The sequence below is a fragment of the Lycium ferocissimum genome, chromosome 6 (genome assembly GCF_029784015.1).
Source record: "Lycium ferocissimum isolate CSIRO_LF1 chromosome 6, AGI_CSIRO_Lferr_CH_V1, whole genome shotgun sequence".
NCBI classification, from domain to species: domain Eukaryota; kingdom Viridiplantae; phylum Streptophyta; class Magnoliopsida; order Solanales; family Solanaceae; genus Lycium; species Lycium ferocissimum.
The window spans coordinates 94437-118248 of record NC_081347.1 but is presented as its reverse complement, the minus strand read 5'-3'; the positions used below and the strand labels follow the sequence as shown (position 1 = coordinate 118248).

Below are 23812 nucleotides of genomic sequence, written 5' to 3'. Positions count from 1 at the left end.
TAAAACAAAGGGAGTATTCTAAACTGGACTTTTAAACATTGTAAACTTGACGATGATTTTCTTTCCTTCTTAATACTAAAGGAAACTCGAACTTATTTTGCTTGGACATAAACTTGATTGAATATGGTAGTAGTGAAAGTGGGATGACATATAGGCCTTCTTTTTTCATGTCATTAGTTTAAGTTATTTGTCAAAGGACGACCTACATAAATTTTATTCATAACATCTATTAGTATTTGTGAGTTTGATCCAAAATGGACTTCTTTATAGCCATTGTCTACAAATCATTTCACACAAAAAAATAATAGCTATGGCTTCAGTCATATGGTTAGAGCACATTCCAATAGAAGAAATCTCTCCCTTGTAATTTTGATATTCCACAACTTCTTGCTAAACATGAATTACCTTTGCAGCAGCCATTAGTATTGAGTTTTAATTAAGATCCTATCAAATGATTTAAACCATTTAACTGGTACAATATTAAGAGAAAGTTTGATATTTCTTAAGAAAATAAATAACTGCTTTTAATTAGTAATAGTAGGAAGAGAAAGAAAAATAATTGACGATTTCTCTCTTCCTACTGCTACCAATGCCCCCTTGGACTACCTTGGCAAGGGGACTATGGTTGGATCAATCATCTCAACAAAAGAAAGAATTTCCACAGTTCAATTTTCATCCAATGCGTTTGTTCTCTTCCATTTTAATTTCCATCATTTTATTTTTCCGCGGAGTGACTAAATTTTCAACTAACATATAGGAAGTGATTATCCATATGCGATACTCTTTGATTTCTTTTTGTTACATGATATTTTTCCGCGGAGTGACTTCATTCAATCTAGATATCTGTTTATATTATACCCAACGCTTCTTAATCAAATCATAATTGCATTTATCAAAATCTTTGAAATGATCCCATACTACAGTTTAGTGAAAAAAACTTTGGATAATAGTCTCTCCGTTTCAATTTATGTGACACCCTTTGAATTTCGAGATCCAAATGAGTTTTGTTTTGACCGCAATTTTTCCATATGCTTTTTAAATTACTACGACTTATAGTACTTGTTACGTAATTTTCAAATATGTAAATTTTATTTTAAAAACTCAAAAGTTTGATATCCAAAGTATTTGTTACGTAATTTTTAAATATGTAAAATCAAAAGTTTTATATCCAAGATGAATAGGGACATAAGGAGTGACCGAGTCCTGAAAGAAAATGGTCAAATAAAGTAAAGAATGGAACATAAAAAAGGACAAAGAAAATAAGAGACACGAGGAAAGCGCGTGAATAGAATAATTAAGCTTGTAAAGAGGGGCAGATGTAATCCATAACTAGGATTGTTGTGTACTAGTAGTAGTAGTAGTAGATATAGATATGATTACTTCAATTAACTCTCAAACAAATTTAAAGAGAGATCAGCTACAACCATTTCAACAAACTCTCTTGAAAATTGACACATCTCGGTTCTTTTTTTGAAGTAAGTTAAAAACATCTCTTTTGGTCTGTGTTTCTCTCATTTTTGCTAACTTCATTGTTTTCTTTGTATGTTTTTTCCTTTCTGGAGCTAAAAAGTTTTTTTTTTTTTTTCATCTTGGGTTGATTTTTCAGATGATCACTGAACAAACAAATATTATCCCGCCTTTCTTTTTCAATTCCAATTAACAAATAAAGTGGCTTTCTGAGATATATATAGTTATTAGTTCTGGGTTGATTATCACTTAATCTCCCAAAAAAGTCACATTTTTTTAGTTTCAATTTTCTTTAACGGCTTTCTGATATAATAGTTATTAGTTGAGTGACCATATGAGTAACAGAAAATTCTTCAATGAGACAGTTAATGTTTTCAACTTTGGTTAGGGATTTGTAGTCTGTTAATTTTGATGTATGTTTTGTTTATGTATTGGACAGCTAGTGGATTATGGGAGACAAATCTGGACTGCTTAAAGTGACAGTTGTTCAAGGGAGACGGTTGGTGATCCGAGACTTCAAGAGTAGTGATCCTTATGTAGTTCTCAAGTTGGGCAATCAGGTTGTCTATTGTTTTTCCCTTCCTGACAATGCTAATTATTCCGACCATGCTTTTCCTTGAGCCCACAGTCTATATCTCTCTACCTCCTAAAACCCTCCCCAGGGTATGTTGTTGTTCCGACTATGCTAATTATGCGCCATCTTTCTTCTTGTGGACCTTTTAAGCTGTGTAAAACTGGCTCCACCACTTATCCATTCTGAACAAAGGGTGTGTTCGGTCAGAAGAAAAATGTTCTACAGGAAAATCTTGCAAACAAAAAATATTATCCTAAAAGATACTATGGGAGGTAGGAGTGGTGAGTGGAGGGTGGAGTGGTGGGGGCTATGGCGGGTGGGGTGAGATGAGGTGTGTTGGGGGGTGGGAGGACATAATCAATGTGAGCTGCCACTTGCGCGGAACTTGTTTCCCTACTTCTCCTAAAGAAAATGTTTTCCAAAAATTTTGACCAACCGAATATGGGAAAATCGGAAAATATTAGTAACTCAGTAGTGAATTGCGTTCGCCTTATCAAACAAACAGTTAGCTATAAATATGGTATCTATCTTTCGTATATGGATCTTGGATGTTCTTTTGTATTTTCCATAATGAACCCAGATCTAGTATGTATGCAGGGAAATATTTGATTGTTTTTATGTTGTTCCGTAATGCTCATTACTGTTCTTGTCGCGTTGAAGTTATCTAAAATCTTGTGCTTATTTGATACTAAATCTATTTGTTGTACCAGACCTCAAGAACCAAGGTCAAAAATAGCTGCCTTAATCCTGTTTGGAATGAAGAATTTGATTTTTCCATTTCAGACCCTGTGGAGGTTCTCAACTTGGTTAGTATTTAAACCTCTGAAATTCATTTACTTTATATTGTTATTCGTAGGGTTTGAATTAGACATACTGCATGCTTATATTTTCCAAACTTTGCATATATCACTTGACTAATCTTGGATTATTTCTCCAAAAAAAAAAAAAAAGAAAAAAAAGAAAAAGAAAAAAAGAAAAAGAAAAGCTGACTTATCTTGTGGTAAGGCATCATGTGTAAATGTTACAGCTTTGACGGTTGGATAAAGGTGTCCGTAAATTCTACGTACTTGTGATGTTTGTATATCTGGTGTTAGCGGAAATATAGGAATCTAGCAGTGGAATAAATGGGAAGGGACATTTAAGGAAAAATGGCAACATGAAATGAAATAAACAAAAGAGGAAAACCTAAATTGAAGTGAGTGATTGGATAGACTAAGAGAAAGGTCTCACAAGGGAAACAGCACTACTGAAAGGTCCATCTTTTGGAGTTTGGACAAGATTTTGATACAATAACCTGGTGCTGTGTAGTCTTCTCCAATGTACATGCCGCCTTTTGAGAGTTTAATAAACTTTCATAACCTGGCAACTTCTTTTTTCTAGTGAAGGAACTTCTGTGTGTAGTACCAAGGCATATGTCATTTTGAAGTATCAAGGTGTATATCTGGTTGAAGCAGCCATGCAATATATTATTCTTCATAGGAATTTGTCTTGGGATTTTCCGTGCTCAAGAATTACACCACAATATCAAGTGAACAAGAAAAATATGATGCTTTGAATTAATTTAATAGGAGTTAGTCATGCATTTGAATGCACAACTATCAAAAGCAACAAAGGACTTTTTTAGGACGTTAATTTGGTCCTTTCTTGAGAGGTAGCCACCATCAGTTAGTTTGGGAGTACCTCCGTGTTACACCATGAGCATATTGAACTATGTGTGAGATAATATCTGAGGCAAACTCCTGCATGGGTGAAAAATAAGTGATTATGCACTTTGGAATAGGTAAAATTACTTTACCCGTTTTGTATGTAATTATCCCACCTCCAAGTGGTGTGATAGTGCAGATGTTGATGAAACTAAGCTGATGAAACAAATAGAAAAACAATCAAGGAGGGGGAGGGGGCTTTACAGTTTACAGGGTATGGGGGAAGAAAATATCAGACGGTCCCTTTTAGCTTATTGTCCAAAGAGGTATTCTTGTATTCCTCATCGATACCATTTGGTTATAACTTTTTACCTACTTTCATGGTAAAGTTTGTGATGTGGGAGCTATAGTTATAAGAGGATCTTGTCATTCTTATTAAAGAAAAAAGATGATAGCTATAGTTAAACTTTATTTTGTTATTCTAATGTTTGAACAAATAAGTGGGCCAAACAGGTCTTTAGGTTATCTGCTATATATTTAGAGCATTCTATGAAACTAGCGATGACTGAGCTTCATTTATATGCTTCATTGATGATTTACATGTATGTTAAAGAAAAACTTAGATGTAAGAAAAGTACTGTTTTATGCTAGAAAACATTTTCACATGGCTTTTCTAACGCCTTGTCTTCAGGGTTATATATATTTACTACCTGAAATGGGATCATTTCAATGCCCTGAGCAGCTATTTAAAAAAATTATATGTAAAGTTCTTTTCAACTTATGAAATTTCAATTGTGACAGCAAGTGTTTGATAAAGACCGTTTCAAGGCGGATGACAAAATGGGAAATGCTCATCTCAGCCTGCAGCCTTTAGTTGCTTCTGCTAGATTGAGAAAGATTCTTGGAGTTACTGCTACTGAAGGGACAACACTGAGGAAGGTTATCCCAGACAGTGATAACTGTCTAGCAGCGGACAGCAGTATTGTTTGGGTGAATGGTGAGGTTGTGCAAGACGTCTGGTTGAGGCTTTGTGATGTTGATTCTGGGGATATAGAACTGAAGATCAAATTGATCAATCTTCCCTCTAATTAAGACTCGGAGATTGATCTGTTGATATTAGGACTGTTTACTTTCCTGTTGTGGAAAAGGATCTCAAAGATTTAGCATGCGTTTAGTGTGATGTGTGTCCAGTAGGAGAGCCGGCGCTGTAGCTTTAGTTTTATCTCAAATGTATATTCATAATGGTGTGTACTCAAAAGGTATTTTGCTCCAGCTAAATCCTTGTTAGAACATTGCTTCTCCTAGTCCTTTTCAATAGTTAACAGCGGCCAGATGGATTAAAATGCCATTTCTATGGGTTTGTTATTCTCTATTTTTGGTTAAGCTCATCATCATTTTGACTGCTATCTCTAAGAAATCTAAAATAATTTAAGTTCTTTGCATTAAAGCTGAGAAAAGTATCATTACCTAAAAGTCAAGGACGATAAGTTTCTTTCTTTAGTATGAGCTAGTAACCTGAAATTAAAGAGAAGGGCATGCAAGGTATAGACTAGGTAAATTACACTCGAGTAGAAGTTTGAAACCATTACGTGTGGCCTGGTTCACCAATTAGTTGCGGGTGATTATAATGCATGTCTCCCTCTATTCTACATAAGTTTTGCTGATATTAGTAATGCAAAATTTACCAACACTAATAGTTATAGGTAAATTTTTTTCATAATATTTGACCTTAAACAGTGAAATATTGGCATTTTATCCCAAATCTCTTGCGATGCAATGGTCCAATTCCACAACAACAACAACAACAATATACCCAGTGTAATCCCACAAAGCAGGGTATGGGGAGGGTAAGATGTATGCAGACTTTACTCCTACCTTTGTGGGGTAGAGAGGCTATTTCTGATAAATCCCGGCTCAACGACCCAAATCCATCCAATCTATTATTTAGAATACGTTAAAAGAGTATCCCTTGGACCTCACATCTGTTGTTTTTGCGGCCATTTCTCCCTCAACTACCATTTGTATGGTGAGCCCTTCTATTTGCACTTATTCCGCAAATACCTCTAAAGATTTTTGGAAAGGAACAACTACACAAAAGTAAACAAAAAAGACAAATCTCGTATGTATATTCTGCCATTGCATGATGCAGTAAAAAACTTTTAGATATATGAACCTATAGCTCCCTCCTTCTAGCCATCTCTGTCTTTTGTGATTCTTCTTTTTCTTACCCCTACCATATTTTATATATATATATCATTTTCTTCCAGGGGGAAAAGACAGGGTCCTGAAGTCGCAGCTTTGAGTTTTTACCACGTACTTACCTTTCCATATATAAGTAACAAACACAAAGGCGTCTTGATATGATTGAGACACCTATGATAAAACATTAATTAGCCCTAAGGCTATCTGTTGGATCCTGACTTCTCCTTTTTTAACAAAGAAGGAGAAGAGGTGAGTGACTCGCTAATTTGTCAGGTACCTATATTAATTTTTACCTTTTCTATCATCTTTTGATTATAAAAAAATCATGCAATGTGAAACACATAATTAATTTTGGACTCCATAATCTCGAATCCGCCCTCTCTCTCTCCCATGCATGGTTGACAGTGAATACTTACCAGGCCAGTACCATGTGTTAACACCAAACCAATAAATTGTGGAGAGAAATAGGCCATGCAAGATGCGATGCATGTCTGATAAAAGATTATATATATGGTGGCTAGCTCAGATCTGTAATACATAAATATGAGATTTGTGAATAAAACAAAAGAGATGGATGTTTAATCTTTTTTCTATTTAAAGTGTGGTCATAGGAGATTATATCATTTGTGCCTCGTGACGAGGAGAGTTTTTAATTTCATCATGGATCATTAGAACAAGTCAGAATACCTAAAGATTTCCTGAACTTGGCTAGTTTTATTTAGATTTGCCTTAAACTATACTTGGCCGTAATTACCCTCTGTACTTAGCTTTACAAGATCAAACCAGATTTTAGAGCAACATTTTCTAAGTAATAGTCAACAAATTGGAATTCATTTATCAACAATTTTTTTTCTTCCATTTGAATTTCATCACCCCCTCAAACAATATGTGGTCCTAATTGATTACCCCCAATATGACTTGTTTATAACCGTTACCCCCTCAAAAGAAAGATTGTAAAAGAAGGAAAAATTGGTAGCTGTTTTCAAATGGAGATATAAAGAAGATATATGGAAGGAGATAAGGAAATAGTTGTTGGGCTGTCTAAATATAAAAGGAAATGATATTTTAGATTATTTGTTTTTGCACATCAGATTAGCACGATGTGCCTGTTATTTGATACTCTCACGCGCCAAATCGTCATTTGAAATCACTTGGATTATAGAAAAGTATATAGGGGGTAATTAGGACCAGCTTGAGGGGTCATAATTACAATAAGAAAAGAAGTCAAGTAAACCAGGACCAGACATAGTTTAAGGGAGAGGGTGCGGCCCTTCCCCGGACCTTGCATAAATGCGACTTTATGCACTGGGATGTATTTTTTTGTTTTTTAAATGTAATTCTCTTGGATATGTATGTAGGATTCAGCAGGAGAAATTACAAGAATGTTGAGAAACCGTAGGCAAAATGGGGGGTCATCAGGAGGATCTCCAAGATACACATCTTCTCCAACTAGTAGTCCAACAGGTTCTCCAAGAATAATAGTAACTCGAAACTGCATAGGTGGTTCCCCTAGAAGTGAGGTGGGAGAGATTGACACAAGATCACCTTTTCAATCCGTCAGAGCTGCTGTTACTTTGTTCGGCGAAAGTACCGGTCCTGCTACTGGTACAGGTTCTTCCTCCCCCAAGTCTAAGCCTATCACCTTTAAGAAATCTAAAACTGCTGAAGAGGTATGCATGCATATTTATTTAATTTTCAGCCATTCACTTGTATATATAAAATGTAAACACAGGCATGCATATATGACTTGATTAATATAGTTGGGGTTTAATTTGTACGTAGAGGGTGCAGGAGAAGGAGAGTCAGCTTAACTTGGCCCTCAGAGAACTTGACAGCTTCAAACAACAGATAAGAAGCACTGAAACTACAAAAGGCCATGTTCTCCGTGAGCTCCATAATGCCAAGACTACTTTGCAGGAACTCACAAGCCAGCTCGAAAAATTATGCAAATCAAAGCAAGCAGCCATTGAGGAAACCCAAGCTGCAAATGCACGAGCCATACAACTAGAGCTCCCTAATTTGAGTGAGCATGAAAAGCTGCTTAATATTACAGATAAAGAAGCAGCAAAGAAATTCAGGGATCTCAAACAAGACTCTCATTTGCTGGAGGAAACTAATAAGGCGATTCAAGTCTTACAAGAACAACTCAACAATGTACGTGCCTCGGATTTGGATTCTTTTACCAAAGCAAGTTCGGAGCTTCATCTTACTAAAAACACATTTCAAGATATAGTCGCAGAAGAAAGGTCGTTAAGAAGCCTGGTGGATTCCCTTCAAGCAGAATTAGAAAGCTTGAAGGGCCATAACTCTCAACTTAAGAAAAAGGCAGATGAAGCAGAAGCCTTTGCTGAGAACTTGCGGTTACATCTTGATCACAGCAAGAAAGAGCTCGAAGCAAAAAGGTCAAACGGAGATGATTCTGCTAATTCACGAATCCAACAGCTTACTTCTGAGGCTGTTCAGTTTCTACAGGAGGCAGAGAAGATGAAGAAGAACGTCGAAATACTCAGACAAGAAGCTGTCACAGCTCGAGCTGCAGCTACGGAAGCGGAGGAAAAACTGAAACTTGCACTAAGAGAGGCTGAAGAGGTGAAAGCTGCAGAGACTCTCGCAAGTGATCAGATTCACAAGATGGCCGCTTCTGATGTGACAAACTCAGAGTCTAATGGAAAGATCAAATTGGCAGTTGAGAAATATGAAGCTTTCAGCAAAAAAGTCCAAGAAATCAGAAATGAGGCTGACACAAAAGTTGCCACTGCCATGGCTCAAGTGGAAACCATTGCTGCCAATGAGAAGGAAGTTCTCATGAAAGTGGAGGCAGGTCTGAAAGAGAAGCGGGATATGGAAGTTGCAATAAAGGAAGCTTTAAAGGCGGCAGAGATGGCTGAGGCAGCCAAAAAAGTCATTGAGGGACAACTGCGGAAAAAAGCATCAAAAGCAGCAAGAACACGAAGCTGGAGAATATTCTAATAGCAAGGAAGAAAAAGAGTTTTGTGATCATCCACGCACCCAAAAAGCAAACTTCCTACTACTCTCCCATATGGGAAATTTGTTTTGTTTATGCTGCATTTCTGCTACTTTCACCAATTTGTGTGCACTGAAACGTGCAGATACTATGTATAAAAATGTCTTTAAAAGCCGTGTTTATTCTTTTTGCTTCAGTTAGTATGATGTCTTTAGTGAAACTAACTTTGTAATCTTCATCGTTCCCAGTATGATACCAAAGACTGCTTATAATTAGTCCGGTCCTGTCATAATGCACACTGCTTATAATTAGTCCGGTCCTGTCATAATGCACAAACTGCATATCAAATGGACAAAAAAAATGTCTCCTCAATGATACGGATCATCAACCAGCTTTCAGGATTGCGCTGGACATTATTTATATCATAAGGGAATACACAGAAGGGTCAGCATCAGGGATGGATAAATAGTTTATTAATATATGTGATAACTAATAAGAGCTCCTACAAGAGCTCGAGCAACATATACCTCTATGTACATCTAACATAACAACAATAAATGTCAATCACGTATCGCCTATCTAATTAAAAGGAAACCCTCTGATATACTGCATGAGCTATTAATACTATACTTGCATGAGGATCCAGAATTGTTAGATAGTAAAGTGCATAAGGATCCAAACTCTTATTTTAGAATGTTATTGGACCTGAACTTTCTATGCTCGATGATCATCAATATTAAGGTCATCTAATGATTGAGCAAGACCATTTTGCTTCCCAAATTTTTGAAATTCTGATGCCAACGTTTGAACAAACTCAGTCCCCTCGGTGACAGCATCAGGAAAGTCCACATGGACAGAGCCCTGTCGAACAGGTCTACGAAGCAATGCCTGCTGCTTTATGTAATCATAAAGTTTCTGGTGGAACGGATGATCCAAGGAATAACAATTTTCATTCGAGCTGCCTGAGTATCTGGAAGATCCAGAACCTTCTCTCCGGCAAAAATGGGGGAGCGACGAATAGTCCATGATCTGCACGAGTTAACAGAACAGACAAGGTTAGATCTCTCAACTCTGCAAATGAATAACAGAAGACATTGATAATTTTCCCAACAGATTGGTGAGACCAGAAGAAGTTATCCAAGCACTCACAGTCATGAGGTTACGCCACAGACTATCAGGTAAGTTACAACTAATTAGCATCGCTTGTTTCTCTAACCCAGAGTTTGGATGGGCATAACATTTTCTAGTAATATAGAAACCCAAATAGCTGTTTTCTTTATTAGTTCTCCACCCGTTTTTATAATCAGAAAGTTACTACATCCTCCTAGAAGAAAAACAAAATGACAACAAAACAATTGTAAAAGAACTGCTACCTTCAATAGATCATCCTTTCCACGACCTGATAAAACCTGAACCTTTTTTCTGGTTCTCTCCTGCAGAAGAGGCTTGACGACCTAATGAATACATATGTTACAACAAATTAGAAAATTTAGTCATTTACAGCATGTAATTTGTACTAATTTGCAGAAATAATTGATAAAAGAATAACAAAAAAGAAAAGGAAACAGACTTGCATAAATAAGACAAACCTTCCAACAAGCTGAAAAGATATAGGGAGCATTCACAATGTAGTATGCGACTACCTTCTCCGGGTAATTTAGGTCATCGATGGAGGAAATTATAGTCAATAGCTGAATGATAGCAATAACATTAAGTTAGTATATTTTGCTCCAAAGATGTACAGGAATGGTTCCAAGGTAATTCTCAGATAAAGATATGCATCAGTCTATATGGTTAGACATAGACAGAAGTCTTACAATTACGAATTCTTCTGCAAAAAGGAATATTTTTGTTCTTTGCGCTAGGTCAAGAGTGGAAAGAAAAAAAACTACTCCGTAAAAGTGAAACCTTCTACATCAACAACCAGCAACGGTCAAAATTTCCCCCAATTTCATGGATCATCAAAAAATACTGTGTTAAGTCCCATATTGGTTGACGAAATGGGTTGTGGTCTCCTTATATGGTATGGGGTAATCCTACAACCCCTCACAAGCTAACTTTTGGGATTTAGGGCCAAAGACCATTTCTTGACACGGTATCAAAGTCAGACTCATCGATCCCTGCTGTTGTGTTTCTCAATGTTGGGCCTCACACTATCTTATCCACGCTCCAGTTGTCCAGTCCTAAGCATGTGGAGGAGTGTTAAGTCCCATACTGATTGAGGGAATGGGCTTTGGTCTCCTTATATGATCTTGGGTAATCCTCCCTTATAAGCTTAGCTTATGGGGCTGAGTTAAGTCCATTTCTTCATACTTTGAAAGAGCCCAACTAAATGAGATTAGAACTCTTAATGAAATATACCTTTATTTGGTTTAGAGCTGAAAGTTTCAAGCCGGTCATATCTAAAACCTTCAGAGATTTGTTGATGTGTTTCCCGTACATCTTAGTTGCAGCAGGCTGTGACAGATGAACACAGCTTAGTAAAATTTAAGGGATTAAAACACACACACACACATACACAAAGGAAAGTGATTTATGTATCCCTTTACCAGAACCACCCGATCGCGATATTCATTGATCTGAATGTGTGATTGCACATAATAATGGACCTGAGAAGAACTCTAGTTACTTTTTTTATCAACAGCACTATAGTTAAAATATGAAAGCCATAATTAAAACATGGGAAACCAAAGAGTTGGCAAATTAAGCGGAAGTTCCCAGTGCATGTCCATGAGATAACAAGTCAGTTACACCTAAATTACAGACATACCGAGGGCATGATTGATAGGTCAAATTCAACTAAGTTTTTCAGCAAACTATGTCACTAATACAATGTGTAAGATCATAATTACCTCATGGAACATAACTATCATGAAAGTGTGATCCTAATTCAACATAAACAATATAAAAGATTATCAGATGGTATAGATTTGACAGACAGAAAATAAAATTCCATCCATATCAAGACCGATGCTATTTTTTTGAGAAGTCCAATAGCAATGCATTTTTGCAAACAGTTTAAACAAAATACAATTTTTCTGATTAGTCTATCTTATGCAATTGAACGAGATGGACCAATTGGAAACTTAATAGCATTAAAAGTGCCAGGGATTGGGGGACGAAATACAGATTGGACATGATATTTTATTCAACTTAGTAACGCATAGCCTGCAGCTACCCAGAATAATTGCAAGAAGTATTCATAATTCTCTAAAGAAACATATCAAGTAATCCCTCACCTTGTGTATGAACCTCCACATTGAATTTTGTTGGAATTGTGCAAATCAATTAGTATAACCAATACAATTGAACACAACAGTGATTTATTGCTATAATCAAAGAAGAAACAAGGAAAGAGCAAAGCATAGCAGAGCGGTGAAGACGAGAAACAGTTTGCAGTGTGGAAGAAGAAAAGTGTAGCATCAGCAAAGAGTGAAGAGTGTAGAAGAAGAGGAGGAAAATATAGTAGTAGTATTAGTAGCTTATAGTTTGTCCATAAGAAAATATACAAAAGAGTAAAGGTATTGGGGGTGTGTCCATGCCCTACTGTATCCCCATTAGAGTCCAAATGTAATTGACAACCATAAGTCAGCTATGTCCATTCACCTACCAATTGATGTATATAAATGGTCTTCTATTTGCAATTTTACTTTCCCTCGTCTATGCTTTATCTCTAATTTCTGATAAGTAGAACCAGAGTAAAGAAGAAATGTTCAAATAGTAATCGATTATGAAATAATAACAGGCTTAGCAGTTTCGTATCTATATAGTATGGCTTTTCCGAACACATTTCGAACTTACTGGTATAGCAATAATATCACTTGATGTTAGCCAAAAGGCTGAGAAAGGTATTATTTTTTAAGAGAATTACCCCAAATTATCTTAAAAAATAATTTCCTCCCCGCCTTCCCAACCCACCTCCCCCCAGAAAGAAAGAAAGAAAAAAGAGAGAAAAATGCAGCCAATGACTCTAAAACTAATCCAATCAGTAAACCTCCATTATCCACAAATCAAACATCCGCTACTCGACAACAAGCTCTTGAATAACTAAATGCACACGAAATCTTATAGCCTTGAGGGCAGATAATAATCTTAACGACTTACAGATGCTTTGTCAAATGTGCTGAGACCTGCACCAAAAGCGAATACTGGAAGGCCCTGAAAAAGAGGGAAATGGAGTTCTCATAGTTATGAAGTCCATAGGAACATCAACAGCAAAAGATAGCGATAATGTGTCATGAATGGGTACCTCTCTTGTGTAACCTGGCAGTCCTATTAGTTGAGAATCACGAATTGCTCTGTAACGTTCAGTAGGAATAATAGGTTTCTGAGATAACAATTACAAACAAAACAATATTAGACTCAATTAGATAGTAATTTGCAAAGTAGCAAAAATTTCCAGCAAATGTTCAAGTTTCAACTTCAGTTAAAATATAATAGGATAAAATACAACTAATTCCTGTGTATAAGAATGTACAATAGTATAAATACAATTGGTTCTAGTGAAAAAGCATATGTGCTTGCACAATCCTAAGGAGGATTCAGGAAGCACAATTTCCTTCCAGAAAGGCAGCAATCTTTTGCAAAGATTACTGGTCTATACCACCATAAAAAACACATCTAAGTCTTCTCAGTTTTGCTAATTTTTTTAGTTTTTTTAAAGTAAAAAAACTTGTCTAACAACATTTATTACACAAAGCTAGTAGCACAGTGTTAGGCTCTAAGCTCCTATATGAAATAAAAACTAGACCTGATATAGAGAGAAACCGCTAAAACCAATTGCTATAACAACAATAACAAGATTCCATAATACTCACCGCTAAAATATCATCGATCTCATTTTTGATCCTCCACGACAAAGAATCAACCAACTGAAAGATTTGGAAAAAGAAGCATCAGATACACCTGATCATTTAATCCCATAAATGGAAGGCAAAATTTCAAAAGTTCAAAAGAACAGGTTTTGACCATTGTATGGGCCTTTTCAACATTTCCCTCTCTTGCTGTTAGGAAGCGCAGATATGTGTCCCTTGGACAGCCTTGATGAACATTCTGCAAAGTAGAGGAAAAGATCATGTAAAGAGCCATTCATCTTTATAAGACGGTGGCATTGATCCAAACTTGTAATGAATGACCAATCTGATTTCAACTGATTCTATCATTCGCTTCAAAGTTTTAGCTGAACTAAAAATAGTCACACGCAATGACAGCTACAACAACATCTATTGGATTCATTTTGAGTGTTTTATTTGGATATTAAATATTTTCTAGAGACTAATTTAGTAATCTGGCAATGCAATATTCCAGAATCGTCTAGTCTCAAATGCGAGAAACTTCACTAAATGCTCTCTCAGAACATCAATTCTCAAATATTCCACCAATAAGATACTATAAGAATAGTATTTTAGAAAACAAGTTTCTCTTACCCAAGAGTGAGCATTCAGAAAGCTTTCTTAGTTTCTTTAACTTGTTCTTTTTTGATAAGTCTATTGTAGTTTCTTTCACTTTTAATCCTTTTCCAAAAAGAATTGTAAATGTTACAGCAGGAAACGCGGAAATCAGTAGGGCTTGTTAGGCCCTATGAACAAAATGAAAGAAAAATATAAGCAAATCTGCATACATGTCACAAAGAAGCAGCGAAAGTATGCATTTACGTGCCACAAAGGAGCAGCAAGTACAGGGATAATTCGCACTAACTGGCTTAAAATCCAGGAGAACATATGTAATGCTTCATTCATTTGTTTAAACTTTTTAATAGGTAAAATACCAGAACCAATTTTACAATTCTAGTTAACAGTATAGAACGGATAAATAATTGTTTACAGAAGCTCAAATGCAGATTTTAGTCAAAAGAAATACAGTTTCTCTTAGTATCTTTCTTCTCATTGTCACACAATTCAGATAAAAATGTAGGAGGGACAAAAAATTAAACAGGCTAAATGCCCCCCAAAAAGAAGTTAAAGTAAAGGAAAATTAAACTTGTTAAGGGGCAGATCAGAGAGAAATAAATTCATTCATACTAAAAAATAAAACAGAAAAAAAGGGAATAATTCAAACCTTAAAAGTAGTTTTAAGTGCTTCATCAACTGGTCAAAAATCAAAATGGAGTCAGTAAACAGCAAAATGTTGAAGTTAATTATGAGTATTAAAGGAAAGATCAAGTATAAATTACTTTGCTCCATTAAAGCTTCAAACTGAGTAATCATTTCTTCAGAAATCACACACATGGCTGCAAGTAATTGAGGATAATAATAATGGCTAGACTAGCAGAAAGAAATATACAAGGTCAAGATTCAAGAAAGGTATGCTACACCCCACATATCTTTTACTTTTCTTTATTTCAACTTTCCATCCATGAAGCTGTCTCGCTCCCTTTTTTTTTTTTTTTTTTTTAATCTCTTTTTATCATGGAATATAAAGATGAAGTTGATGTAATATTGCTAGTCTTTTCTATGAATAGAAGGGGTTCCCTTTTTTTTTTTTTAATTAATAATCAGGACGACCACACAAGTCAAAAAAGTAAATTGATTTTATTTTAAACGACACATACCTACTCCCAAGTCCCAACCGACACTTCAATTTTGGGGGTAAGTAAATATATATATATTTTTTTTTTTCCGTAAAATGAACCAATGTGACGGTATGCACAAGTTAATTGACTCCAGGAGAAGAAATTTCATGCCTCCTTCCTCAACATTAATGCCTCTTTCTAACCGTGGAAAAGACAATTGTTTGTCCTCATCTTTAAAGACAATTATTATCATTTCAAATTTGTAGTTAAATCCTTTAACTATTAGGGTTCTAAATTTTGAATATACAGGCAAATCTCTTTATAATAGCAGTGTTTATCCGAAAATTTCATGGCTGCTATAGTAAGGTGTTGTTTTGTATTTGTATGTATACTGACATTTGATATTTGAATCTCATTTAGCTGTTATAAACAAAAGTACACAAACAATTATTTTTCTATATTTTTATATTATAAATGAAAACAAAATACTTGTTAATTTCAAAATCTCAATTGATTTTCATATTTCATTAATTAAAAATGAAAAGACAAATAAATTACTTAATAAATTCATAACTAGTTGTACCATATCGATAAAGAACTAAATCTAAGGAACATATGCATTTAAAATTACTATTAGTTTAGGTCCGGATAGCGCGTGGTTGTGATTCTAGTATTGTTGTGCGGTGGATTTTGATGTGGATATTGAAGATATTGCTATTTCAACAAGAATAAGGTATGAATCTCTCTTTATTAATATTACTTTTGGTTCATTCACGAAGATAGAGTGATTAAATGGTCGTAGAATAAAGTTATTGGTTGGGAAATTGGACAAACATCGCGTGGGATGTTTTATGGAATATTTTGGTATTGATAATAATGTTATTGATGTTGGCGTTGTTTTAGTTGTTGTTTTGTTGGTATTGTGATTTCGGGCTAGGGATATAAACGGGGGAGATGCTGCCCAAATTTCGACAAATTTTAAGAGGATTTAATTTGAAGGCTTAAGACAAACATATGATAATGAGCGTAACAATAGTATGAATGGCTTTATATGTAGATCACGGGACTACGAATGATCTTATGTAGATTGCAAGACAGAAAGTAAGTTGGAAAAGTCGCGAAGTAAGCTTTCGGGTATGTTAAGGCTACTTTCTTTCTTTCTAAAGGCATGATTCTTTTTCCTATGAACACATACATGGATTCTATAATATCCTTATTTCCAAAAAGCCCGAAGCTCATGATTCTCAAAGTGCTTATGATGCTAAAGATGGATGTTTCTATGATGGTAGCAATGATGATGATTCCATTTCTTAAGATTCCTACTATTGAGACCTTTTTGACTATTCGCACAAAGGTGTGCTATTCACGAAGATTATACTTGGGTTACCATTACCCTAGTGTAGTTCTCCTCTCTAGTTAAGAGCTAGTATAAGAATAGTTGAGTTATATAAGATGATTGAATGCCAGGAGCTATAATTAGTGGATATGTTATTTATAGGCTATTATGTTGCCTTCGAGTTATCATTATATGTATACGCCTGGCCTACGGGTCATGGAGTTATCGCTTGGCCTACAGGTTATGGAGTTATCGCCTGGCCTACGGGTCATAGAGTTGTTGCCTGACCGACGCGTCACGAAGATGGGCATACCTGACCTACGGGTCATGGAGTTGATTATACCTGACCGACGGGTCACAGAGTTGATTATACCTGACTGACGGGTCACGGAGTTATTTATACCTGCCCTACGGGTCATGGAGTTGATTATACCTGGCCTATAAGTCACAGAGTTTTATTTATGGAGTTATGTTATCTATGCCTGACCTTCGAGTCACGAAGTTATATCTATAGAGTGATGTTATCTTGCCTCAGATGAGAGGCAACCCAGGTAGAGCACCTTCAGATGCTTTCTTGAAATATCCAGAGTATAGTTTGTTATTTTATTTCATTTGTTATCTTGCCTTACATATTCATTACATTATTCGTACTGACGTCCCTTTGTGCGGGCGGCGGGTCATGCCCCCGGTTCGGGTAGCCGGACGAGACGATTCGACTCGGTGAACTTCCACTCGGGCGCGATCATTGCACTCCACTTGGTCCGGAGCTGCAATCCCTTTGGTGGTATGCTATTTTGACATGTATATATGGGTGTGACGGGGCCTTGTCCTGTCCTCTCTGTAGCTCATGTTCCCTAGAGGTTTGTAGACTGTTTTATGTAGTTGGGATATTATTTAGTCATGTTGGCTCTCAGTTTTGTTGTTCAGCCTACATAGCAGCCTCGTCGGCTTGCTCAGTTGTGTATATATATTTTGGGTGTGTGTGTGCCCAGTTCAGACAAGACAGACAGCATTTGTTTTTATATATATATATATATCTAGATTACGGCCTCGCCGGCTGTTTGATATTGTCGGTGTGCAAGTAGTCCTTAGCAGAGTTTTAGATTTAGAGTAGTTCGCTCGGGGCCTAGTTTGGCATCGAGTTCCAGTCACGCTGCTCCAAATTTGGGGCGTGACAAATTGATAATTTAAATATTTCAAGTTTGACGTAAGAATTCTGCAACTGTAGATTATTTCGTAAATTCCAATCTCTTAATGATAATATAACGCTTGAATTAACAAAAAAATTTGTCCAGACTTTCAGCAAAAGAGATTCAATAGCTTTCCCTTGAAGGCTATCTAAGGGCTGAACAATTGACTCTTCTACTATGTCCATGACATTAATGATGATTACCATAAATATTTTAATATTTTATTTTTATACATAACATATTTCGTACAAAATATAATTACATAATATTTGAGTATGACTGTTATAAATAGGTAATTTATAAAGAGTGTACCGCTATAATGAATGTCACTGCTGTTAAAAGTAGAATGTTGTTATAGAGAAGTAAAATATAACGTGAAAAGTCATTCTGGAGAAAATCAGGCCGTGATAATGAAACGTTGTTATATGGAATGACAATTATATAAAGGTATAACTGTACCCTTGTTAAATCCAACACTTGTACCCGCTATACTGTAAAAATCCTATACTTACACCTAGAGACGGATTCGCATGGGTGCAAGAGGATTCATTCGAACCCCGACAGAAAATTACACTGTATATACAATATTAAGATTACTTTATATATATATATATATATAATCCCCTTGGCTTCTTTTGTGTGTTCACTTCTTTATATTTTGAACATCTCAGTGAAAATCCTAACTTTGTCACTGCTTACATCCTCCCTGAGTTATATTTGTAAGTAAGTATATTAAAATATAACTAGACATTAAAATGTAATTTAGAATTTTAAATTAGAAGTTTTATATATTTATTTTTATAAAATTTAGTGAATGAGTATCTTTTTTCTAAAATAAAGAATAAACCCTTTTAACATGTATATTTAGATACTTATAAATAAGAAACTAACACAAATTACGTAATAAGATATACCGGCAGTAATAACTTTTCTACACTTTAAACATGTAAGTTTTTTATATTTTTACTAATTATAATATTTTATTATATATAATATATCATTTTTTAATTCTATTTATTTATTTATTCTTCAGCTTTAAAATTATCTAAAAATTACATAAAAAACTTTTTATTTATAATTCTTTTGATTTTTTAACAGTTATAGTTTAATAACTTAGTTCAGGGTATACCTCATAAGGAGTGTTAGTGTAGGATTTTCATAATAAAAACATTGTAACTGTTTGATTTTAATATACAAGGGGTGTATATGAAATTGAATCGTATTACAGAGGTGTTAGTGTAATTAACCTTAAATATTATAGCTCTCTTCGATATTAAGAGGGATATAAATATTACAAAATGCTTCGATATGATGCACATGTAATAAACAAGCCTCAATTTGATGCCAATTGTTAATGCGCTCCAGATTTGGGTGTGCACTAGTAGGCACCTCAACTTGTCTCTACTTTATCAGTTGAACACTCCAATTTACAAAATGATCATCTAAACACATCTAAAAGTTATGTGTCACGTTAACATTTGTGTTTACGTTCAACTTTATAAAAGTTGAAGTGCTCTTTGTCTTGTGGCAAAAGTTGGAGAACAGCGTCTTTGGGGTGAGGTCAAATTTGAGGGTCTCTTTTATGTATTATGCCAAAACAAAAAACCATGCTTCAGATTTTTCACTCCAACTAAATTAATTACACTTCGATGAATTAAAACATTTCATGTAGAAAATTTTCCTAGTCATGAAGGAAATTTTGAATTCAATATATGCATGCTCTGACATAAAAACTGGTCATCACGTTTTAAAGCACATGAACCATGATTTAACCACTATTAATTGATTTTTACTATCAATATTATAATGGTGGACGAAAGCGGATCATAGTTGAATTTGGAACTAGGCAACTAAAAACCAAGTCAATGGGTGCGTCGTTTGTGGACTCATAATTTTTCAGGGCATACACGAGAAAGACCATTATTAATCCTTCCTTGGGACAAAACCCTTGAATGAATGGGTCTGTCTTTTGAAAATTGCAGGGATATATTCAACAAATCAAATTGTAAGGAATCAAGTCCAACTCCCACACGACATTTCATTTAACTTGTTTGTTTTGTTGAATAAATAATGTCGGTATCAAAGATCAATAATGTAATGCATGTTATTTTTAATACAATAAGCCATCAATAAGAAATAATATCTGCATTGCTAATACTCTATTCAGTAATATTCTTATAGACCCTACCAAGCAACCCCTTAATTCATTAATTTTAACTTGATTTTATTGCTTACTTTTAGAAATATCATATATTTCACAACGACCAGTCAAACACAGGCAATTTTGTTTTTGCCTGAAAACCTTTAGTACTCAAGAAATTGCTATGATAATCCAATACAAATGTCATTTTAGTTATATGATCCTTTTTGCAGAAGATTAGTAGGAAAAAAAAAATGTTAGAGATATGTAAAAAATACTACAGGATCGCATTCTTCTATTTTAAATTATATAAGTGAATATAAAAGATCATTTTCTCAAGAAATTGTGTACTTAAATAAATGAAATCTTTCATAAATAGTGAGTTAATGCCCATTTTCGGCAAAAGAAAAAGCGGTATTTTTTCTCTTCAAAACATAGTAGAAGTATTTTTCTTTCAAAACGTAACATATGCACTATATGCATGCTCTTTCAAAACGTAGCATATACATTATATGTGTGCATACAGACACAAATATGAATGTATATACACTTATACACAGTATGGGTACATACAAAAATTATGCCTACAATGTAGAAATACGTGTATTTTGCTACACAAAGTAAAATATAACTATATATTATAATTATTTAAAAGTACCGCTATTAATATAAGTATTAAGCATGATCAATATTTACATTAGGTAATTTTTCCTTAAATAAAATGTATTGACTTTGGACTTGGACTACATCCTGGCTCGATGGGCGCAGAGATACTTGCATGTATTCGCATATTCTCTTGAAAGTCCCTCTAAACAACGACCTTCCACATTAAACTAAGGAGTAATTATTTTAGCACTGTCTCGATCTTACACCGTCATTCATGTACGGCTGTACCAAGTACTAAAGTATATACTGATGCCAATTTCCATTATTGTCTGGGAATTAATAATGTAGGAAAAAAAATACCAAAGCCCCACAAATTTCATATGTATATGACTGAGAAAATAACAAATTTGGTCTCTTATGTTTGAGGGTTGGTTCAAAATAGTCCCTTAAATATGTACTTAACAGTTATAGTGCATTATATTTGTCAAAAGTTAATATATTTAGTCTTCATCAAATATTTACCAAACTCTATTTGCTTAATTATGGTAGTTTTTGGCTATTTTCAATTTATTTATACATAGAGTATGATGCAGTTTTTTGAGATGTAATTTCTACTATCTTTTTCATCCTTTTAGTGTCTAGTTCAGGTTTTCTTTTGCATACTTTAGGATGTCATGGGACACTCTTGGTGTTTGTGGTTAATTCTTTTTTTTTTTTCCCGCTATTTCTGTCAAATTTAATGAACATAAATTATTAAATATTTGACAAGAACTAAAAATGTTTACGTTTGGTAAACTTAAAGGATCAAAACTGTTAAGTACATACTTAAGGGACTATTTACAATCTACTCTCAAACATAAGAGATCATTTTGTCATTTTATCATATATGACAGGTCGCGTTATTACGTGCAAGAGTTGTTTAATTATAAAGCACCTCTTTTCATGCCTTAATAAATTATAGAAGAAACAAGAAGCACCGAGTCTCGTCGATTGTGTCATCAAGAAAATTATAGCCCAGCGAAAATTAAGTAGGGGTTGGCCCATTTAGATGACCGAAAAGATGTGTGAAATTAAGATACAAATTATTTACATCTATTAGAAGTAAGCAGGGGAAATTATATGTGATGAAGAGCGGAGAAACTACAAAGATTAAGAGTAGTTTAGGGAATGAGATTGAAGAAGAAGAAGAAATAGAATATGTGGCAGCAAGTGAGTTGTTTGAGATGAATAGGGAGCTGGCCACCATCAAAGAAGAAGATGGTAGTAATAGTTTATATTCCTTTGATTTCCACAACAACAAAGGTAGAGATCATTTTTATGTTGTTGTTGGAAATAGCAAGATGATTAGCAAGGAGTCAAGCATGGATGCTCTTCTATGGACTCTCGATCATGCTGTGGATACCATTGTTTTCCTCATTCATATCTTTCCTCAAATTAACTACATCCCTACTCCTTGTATGTACCTAACCCTTTATCTCCGTCTCCTTCATTTCACTACTAAAAGAACAAAGAATTAGCGACAGACAAATTAGAATTTGTCCACAAATACCAAAAACCTTTGTTAGCGATAAATTAGTGACTGAATATCAAAAAATTTGTTAGCTACTGGCAATTTAGCGATGGGTTAGCGACGAAGTTCGTAGCTAATTTCAATTCTTTTTTGGGTCTTTTTTTTTTGTTTTTGGCCCGTCGGCCTAAATTAATTAGGGCGGTAGCCTAAATATACAAAATCTGGACATTATACTTTGCGAATACAATATGTATATTTATACTTAATGTACAAAAACCTATACATTTTTTGCCTATTATTTTTTTGAGCGTTCCAAAAATGTAATTATCCCTTCTTTTTTGTAGTATTTAAATTTCTTAAACATTGACGACTTGTTACATACAATACAATAGTGGGAATGATTCCAGTAAGCCAGGTAAGTGCTGAGCACAAGGAGAACTACATGGCTCAAGAAAGAGGCAAGAGGAGGCTCTTCCTTCAAGAGTTCTTTGATGCATCCGCTGCTACTAAGGTATACTTTTACAATTAATGACAGCATCTCTTACGGTGTGTTTGGTATGAAAGAAAATGATTTCCGTGAAAATATTTTCTTGCAAAACAAGTGGATCCCTTATTTATTTTCTACTATTCGGTAAGTAAGCAAAAGAAATTTATCCCAAGAGAATTTATGTGTAATCTAACAAAACACTATAGGAGTGGGATAAGGTGGGGAGTGGGGTTTCGGGGGTGGGAATTGGAGGCATGAGTGGGTAGAGAAGAGACAATGAACTCGGAATAAAAAGGGCAGCCCGGTGCACTAAGTTCATACGGGCGGGGGTCGGGAAGGGCCCAGGACCACAAGTGCCTATTATACGCAGTGTTCTCTGCATTTGCAAAGGATTGGAATGTCTCTTATGAAACTTGTTTCCTTACTTTCATTAGGGAAGTCATCTTTCTCATTTTTAAGGAACTTGTTTTCCTAGAGAAAATGTTTTCCAAAACATTTTGACCAACCAAACATGAAATTTTTTAAAAAATATCTTTCTCCGTAACAAACATGTTGTTTGGTTAGTTTAACTTTTGGTAACCAAAACGTCATTCATTTCAACAGGTTAAAGTAGACACCATACTTATAGAGAGTGACACAGAAGCAAAAGCCATACTGGACCTTATTCCAATCTGCAACATAAGAAAGCTGATCTTGGGCACCTCTAAAGCCAATCTCAAGTATGCATATCGATCTCACTTCAATTTTAGTTAGAATTCTTCTCATCGCTTCCCTCTTAAGTAGTAGTATTTATTTTTTATGGGTGTTAATAGGAAACTCAAGTCCAGAAAAGGTAGCGGCGGAACCACTGATCAGATACTGCTAAATGCACCTGAATTCTGTGAGGTCAAGATCATATGTGAAGGCAAGGAAATGGTTGAGCTGCACATGTTTGAATCTCTCGACAGTACAAGTCCAAAGCCAATTCAAAGTCATGACATCCAAGCAAATAATGAAGAATCCTTCGGATGTGGATGCTTTAAAGCCAGAGTCATTTCTTAAATCTATATATAGCATTAATCACACACGATATTCCAGGTTTATCATATCTATCATAGAATATGTATGAATATTGACTACTACTATTGTACATTGACAAACAGCACGCATCCATTATTGATATGTTCATAAAGATTTAGAAA

At 34.9% G+C, this 23812-nt stretch overlaps 4 protein-coding genes across 7 annotated transcripts; 3 read left to right on the top strand and 1 right to left on the bottom strand.

The window, feature by feature from the left end:
* Nucleotides 1–1857: 1857 nt before the first annotated feature.
* LOC132058767 (protein C2-DOMAIN ABA-RELATED 11-like) lies at nt 1858–5056 on the top strand. The gene is made up of 3 exons (XM_059451092.1): nt 1858–2027; nt 2752–2847; nt 4486–5056. Exons 1-3 carry the CDS (start codon nt 1917–1919, stop codon nt 4774–4776), a joined length of 498 nt encoding a protein of 165 aa, XP_059307075.1. The 5' UTR covers nt 1858–1916; the 3' UTR covers nt 4777–5056.
* A 918-nt stretch (nt 5057–5974) lies between these two features.
* On the top strand, nt 5975–9025 carry LOC132058765 (WEB family protein At5g55860-like). Its single transcript, XM_059451087.1, has 3 exons — nt 5975–6159; nt 7245–7556; nt 7669–9025. The coding sequence occupies exons 2-3, from the start codon at nt 7269–7271 to the stop codon at nt 8854–8856; spliced, it is 1476 nt and encodes a 491-aa protein (XP_059307070.1). The 5' UTR covers nt 5975–6159; nt 7245–7268; the 3' UTR covers nt 8857–9025.
* A 201-nt stretch (nt 9026–9226) lies between these two features.
* LOC132058766 (phosphatidylinositol/phosphatidylcholine transfer protein SFH9) lies at nt 9227–15184 on the bottom strand. Of its 3 annotated transcripts, XM_059451088.1 has the most exons (11): nt 15024–15099; nt 14909–14937; nt 13820–13903; nt 13669–13722; nt 13101–13178; nt 12956–13009; nt 11401–11460; nt 11213–11308; nt 10441–10542; nt 10225–10305; nt 9227–9880 (listed from the first exon to the last, which is right to left on the bottom strand). In XM_059451088.1, the coding sequence occupies exons 1-11, from the start codon at nt 15076–15078 to the stop codon at nt 9566–9568; spliced, it is 1008 nt and encodes a 335-aa protein (XP_059307071.1). In that variant the 5' UTR covers nt 15079–15099; the 3' UTR covers nt 9227–9565. The 3 variants fall into 3 exon arrangements, with proteins under 3 accessions (XP_059307071.1, XP_059307073.1, XP_059307072.1); XM_059451090.1 differs by lacking the exons at nt 14909–14937; nt 15024–15099 and adding an exon at nt 15165–15184; XM_059451089.1 differs by lacking the exon at nt 14909–14937 and having other exon boundaries at nt 15024–15102.
* Nucleotides 15185–21542: 6358 nt separating this feature from the next.
* Nucleotides 21543–23812, top strand: LOC132058762 (uncharacterized). 2 transcript variants are annotated; one of them, XM_059451086.1, is made up of 4 exons: nt 21543–22089; nt 22552–22655; nt 23235–23350; nt 23444–23812. In XM_059451086.1, the coding sequence occupies exons 1-4, from the start codon at nt 21759–21761 to the stop codon at nt 23670–23672; spliced, it is 780 nt and encodes a 259-aa protein (XP_059307069.1). In that variant the 5' UTR covers nt 21543–21758; the 3' UTR covers nt 23673–23812. The 2 variants fall into 2 exon arrangements, with proteins under 2 accessions (XP_059307069.1, XP_059307068.1); XM_059451085.1 differs by having other exon boundaries at nt 21548–22089; nt 22537–22655.

What these genes read in the sequence shown, in the direction of transcription:
- LOC132058767 (XM_059451092.1), top strand. Translation starts at nt 1,917, where the DNA reads ATGGGAGACAAATCTGGACTGCTTAAAGTGACAGTTGTTCAAGGGAGA. An exon ending in TTCTCAAGTTGGGCAATCAG is followed by an intron (nt 2,028 to 2,751) that starts GTTGTCTATTGT and finishes TTGTTGTACCAG; the next exon opens with ACCTCAAGAACCAAGGTCAA. An exon ending in CTGTGGAGGTTCTCAACTTG is followed by an intron (nt 2,848 to 4,485) that starts GTTAGTATTTAA and finishes CAATTGTGACAG; the next exon opens with CAAGTGTTTGATAAAGACCG.
- LOC132058765 (XM_059451087.1), top strand. Translation starts at nt 7,269, where the DNA reads ATGTTGAGAAACCGTAGGCAAAATGGGGGGTCATCAGGAGGATCTCCA. An exon ending in AATCTAAAACTGCTGAAGAG is followed by an intron (nt 7,557 to 7,668) that starts GTATGCATGCAT and finishes ATTTGTACGTAG; the next exon opens with AGGGTGCAGGAGAAGGAGAG.
- LOC132058766 (XM_059451088.1), bottom strand. Translation starts at nt 15,078, where the DNA reads ATGTGTGTGATTTCTGAAGAAATGATTACTCAGTTTGAAGCTTTAATG. An exon ending in TGAAGCTTTAATGGAGCAAA is followed by an intron (nt 14,938 to 15,023) that starts GTAATTTATACT and finishes ATTTTTGACCAG; the next exon opens with TTGATGAAGCACTTAAAACT. An exon ending in GAAAGGATGATCTATTGAAG is followed by an intron (nt 9,881 to 10,224) that starts GTAGCAGTTCTT and finishes TAACTCGTGCAG; the next exon opens with ATCATGGACTATTCGTCGCT.
- LOC132058762 (XM_059451085.1), top strand. Translation starts at nt 21,759, where the DNA reads ATGAAGAGCGGAGAAACTACAAAGATTAAGAGTAGTTTAGGGAATGAG. An exon ending in TAACTACATCCCTACTCCTT is followed by an intron (nt 22,090 to 22,536) that starts GTATGTACCTAA and finishes ACAATACAATAG; the next exon opens with TGGGAATGATTCCAGTAAGC. An exon ending in ACCTCTAAAGCCAATCTCAA is followed by an intron (nt 23,351 to 23,443) that starts GTATGCATATCG and finishes GGGTGTTAATAG; the next exon opens with GAAACTCAAGTCCAGAAAAG.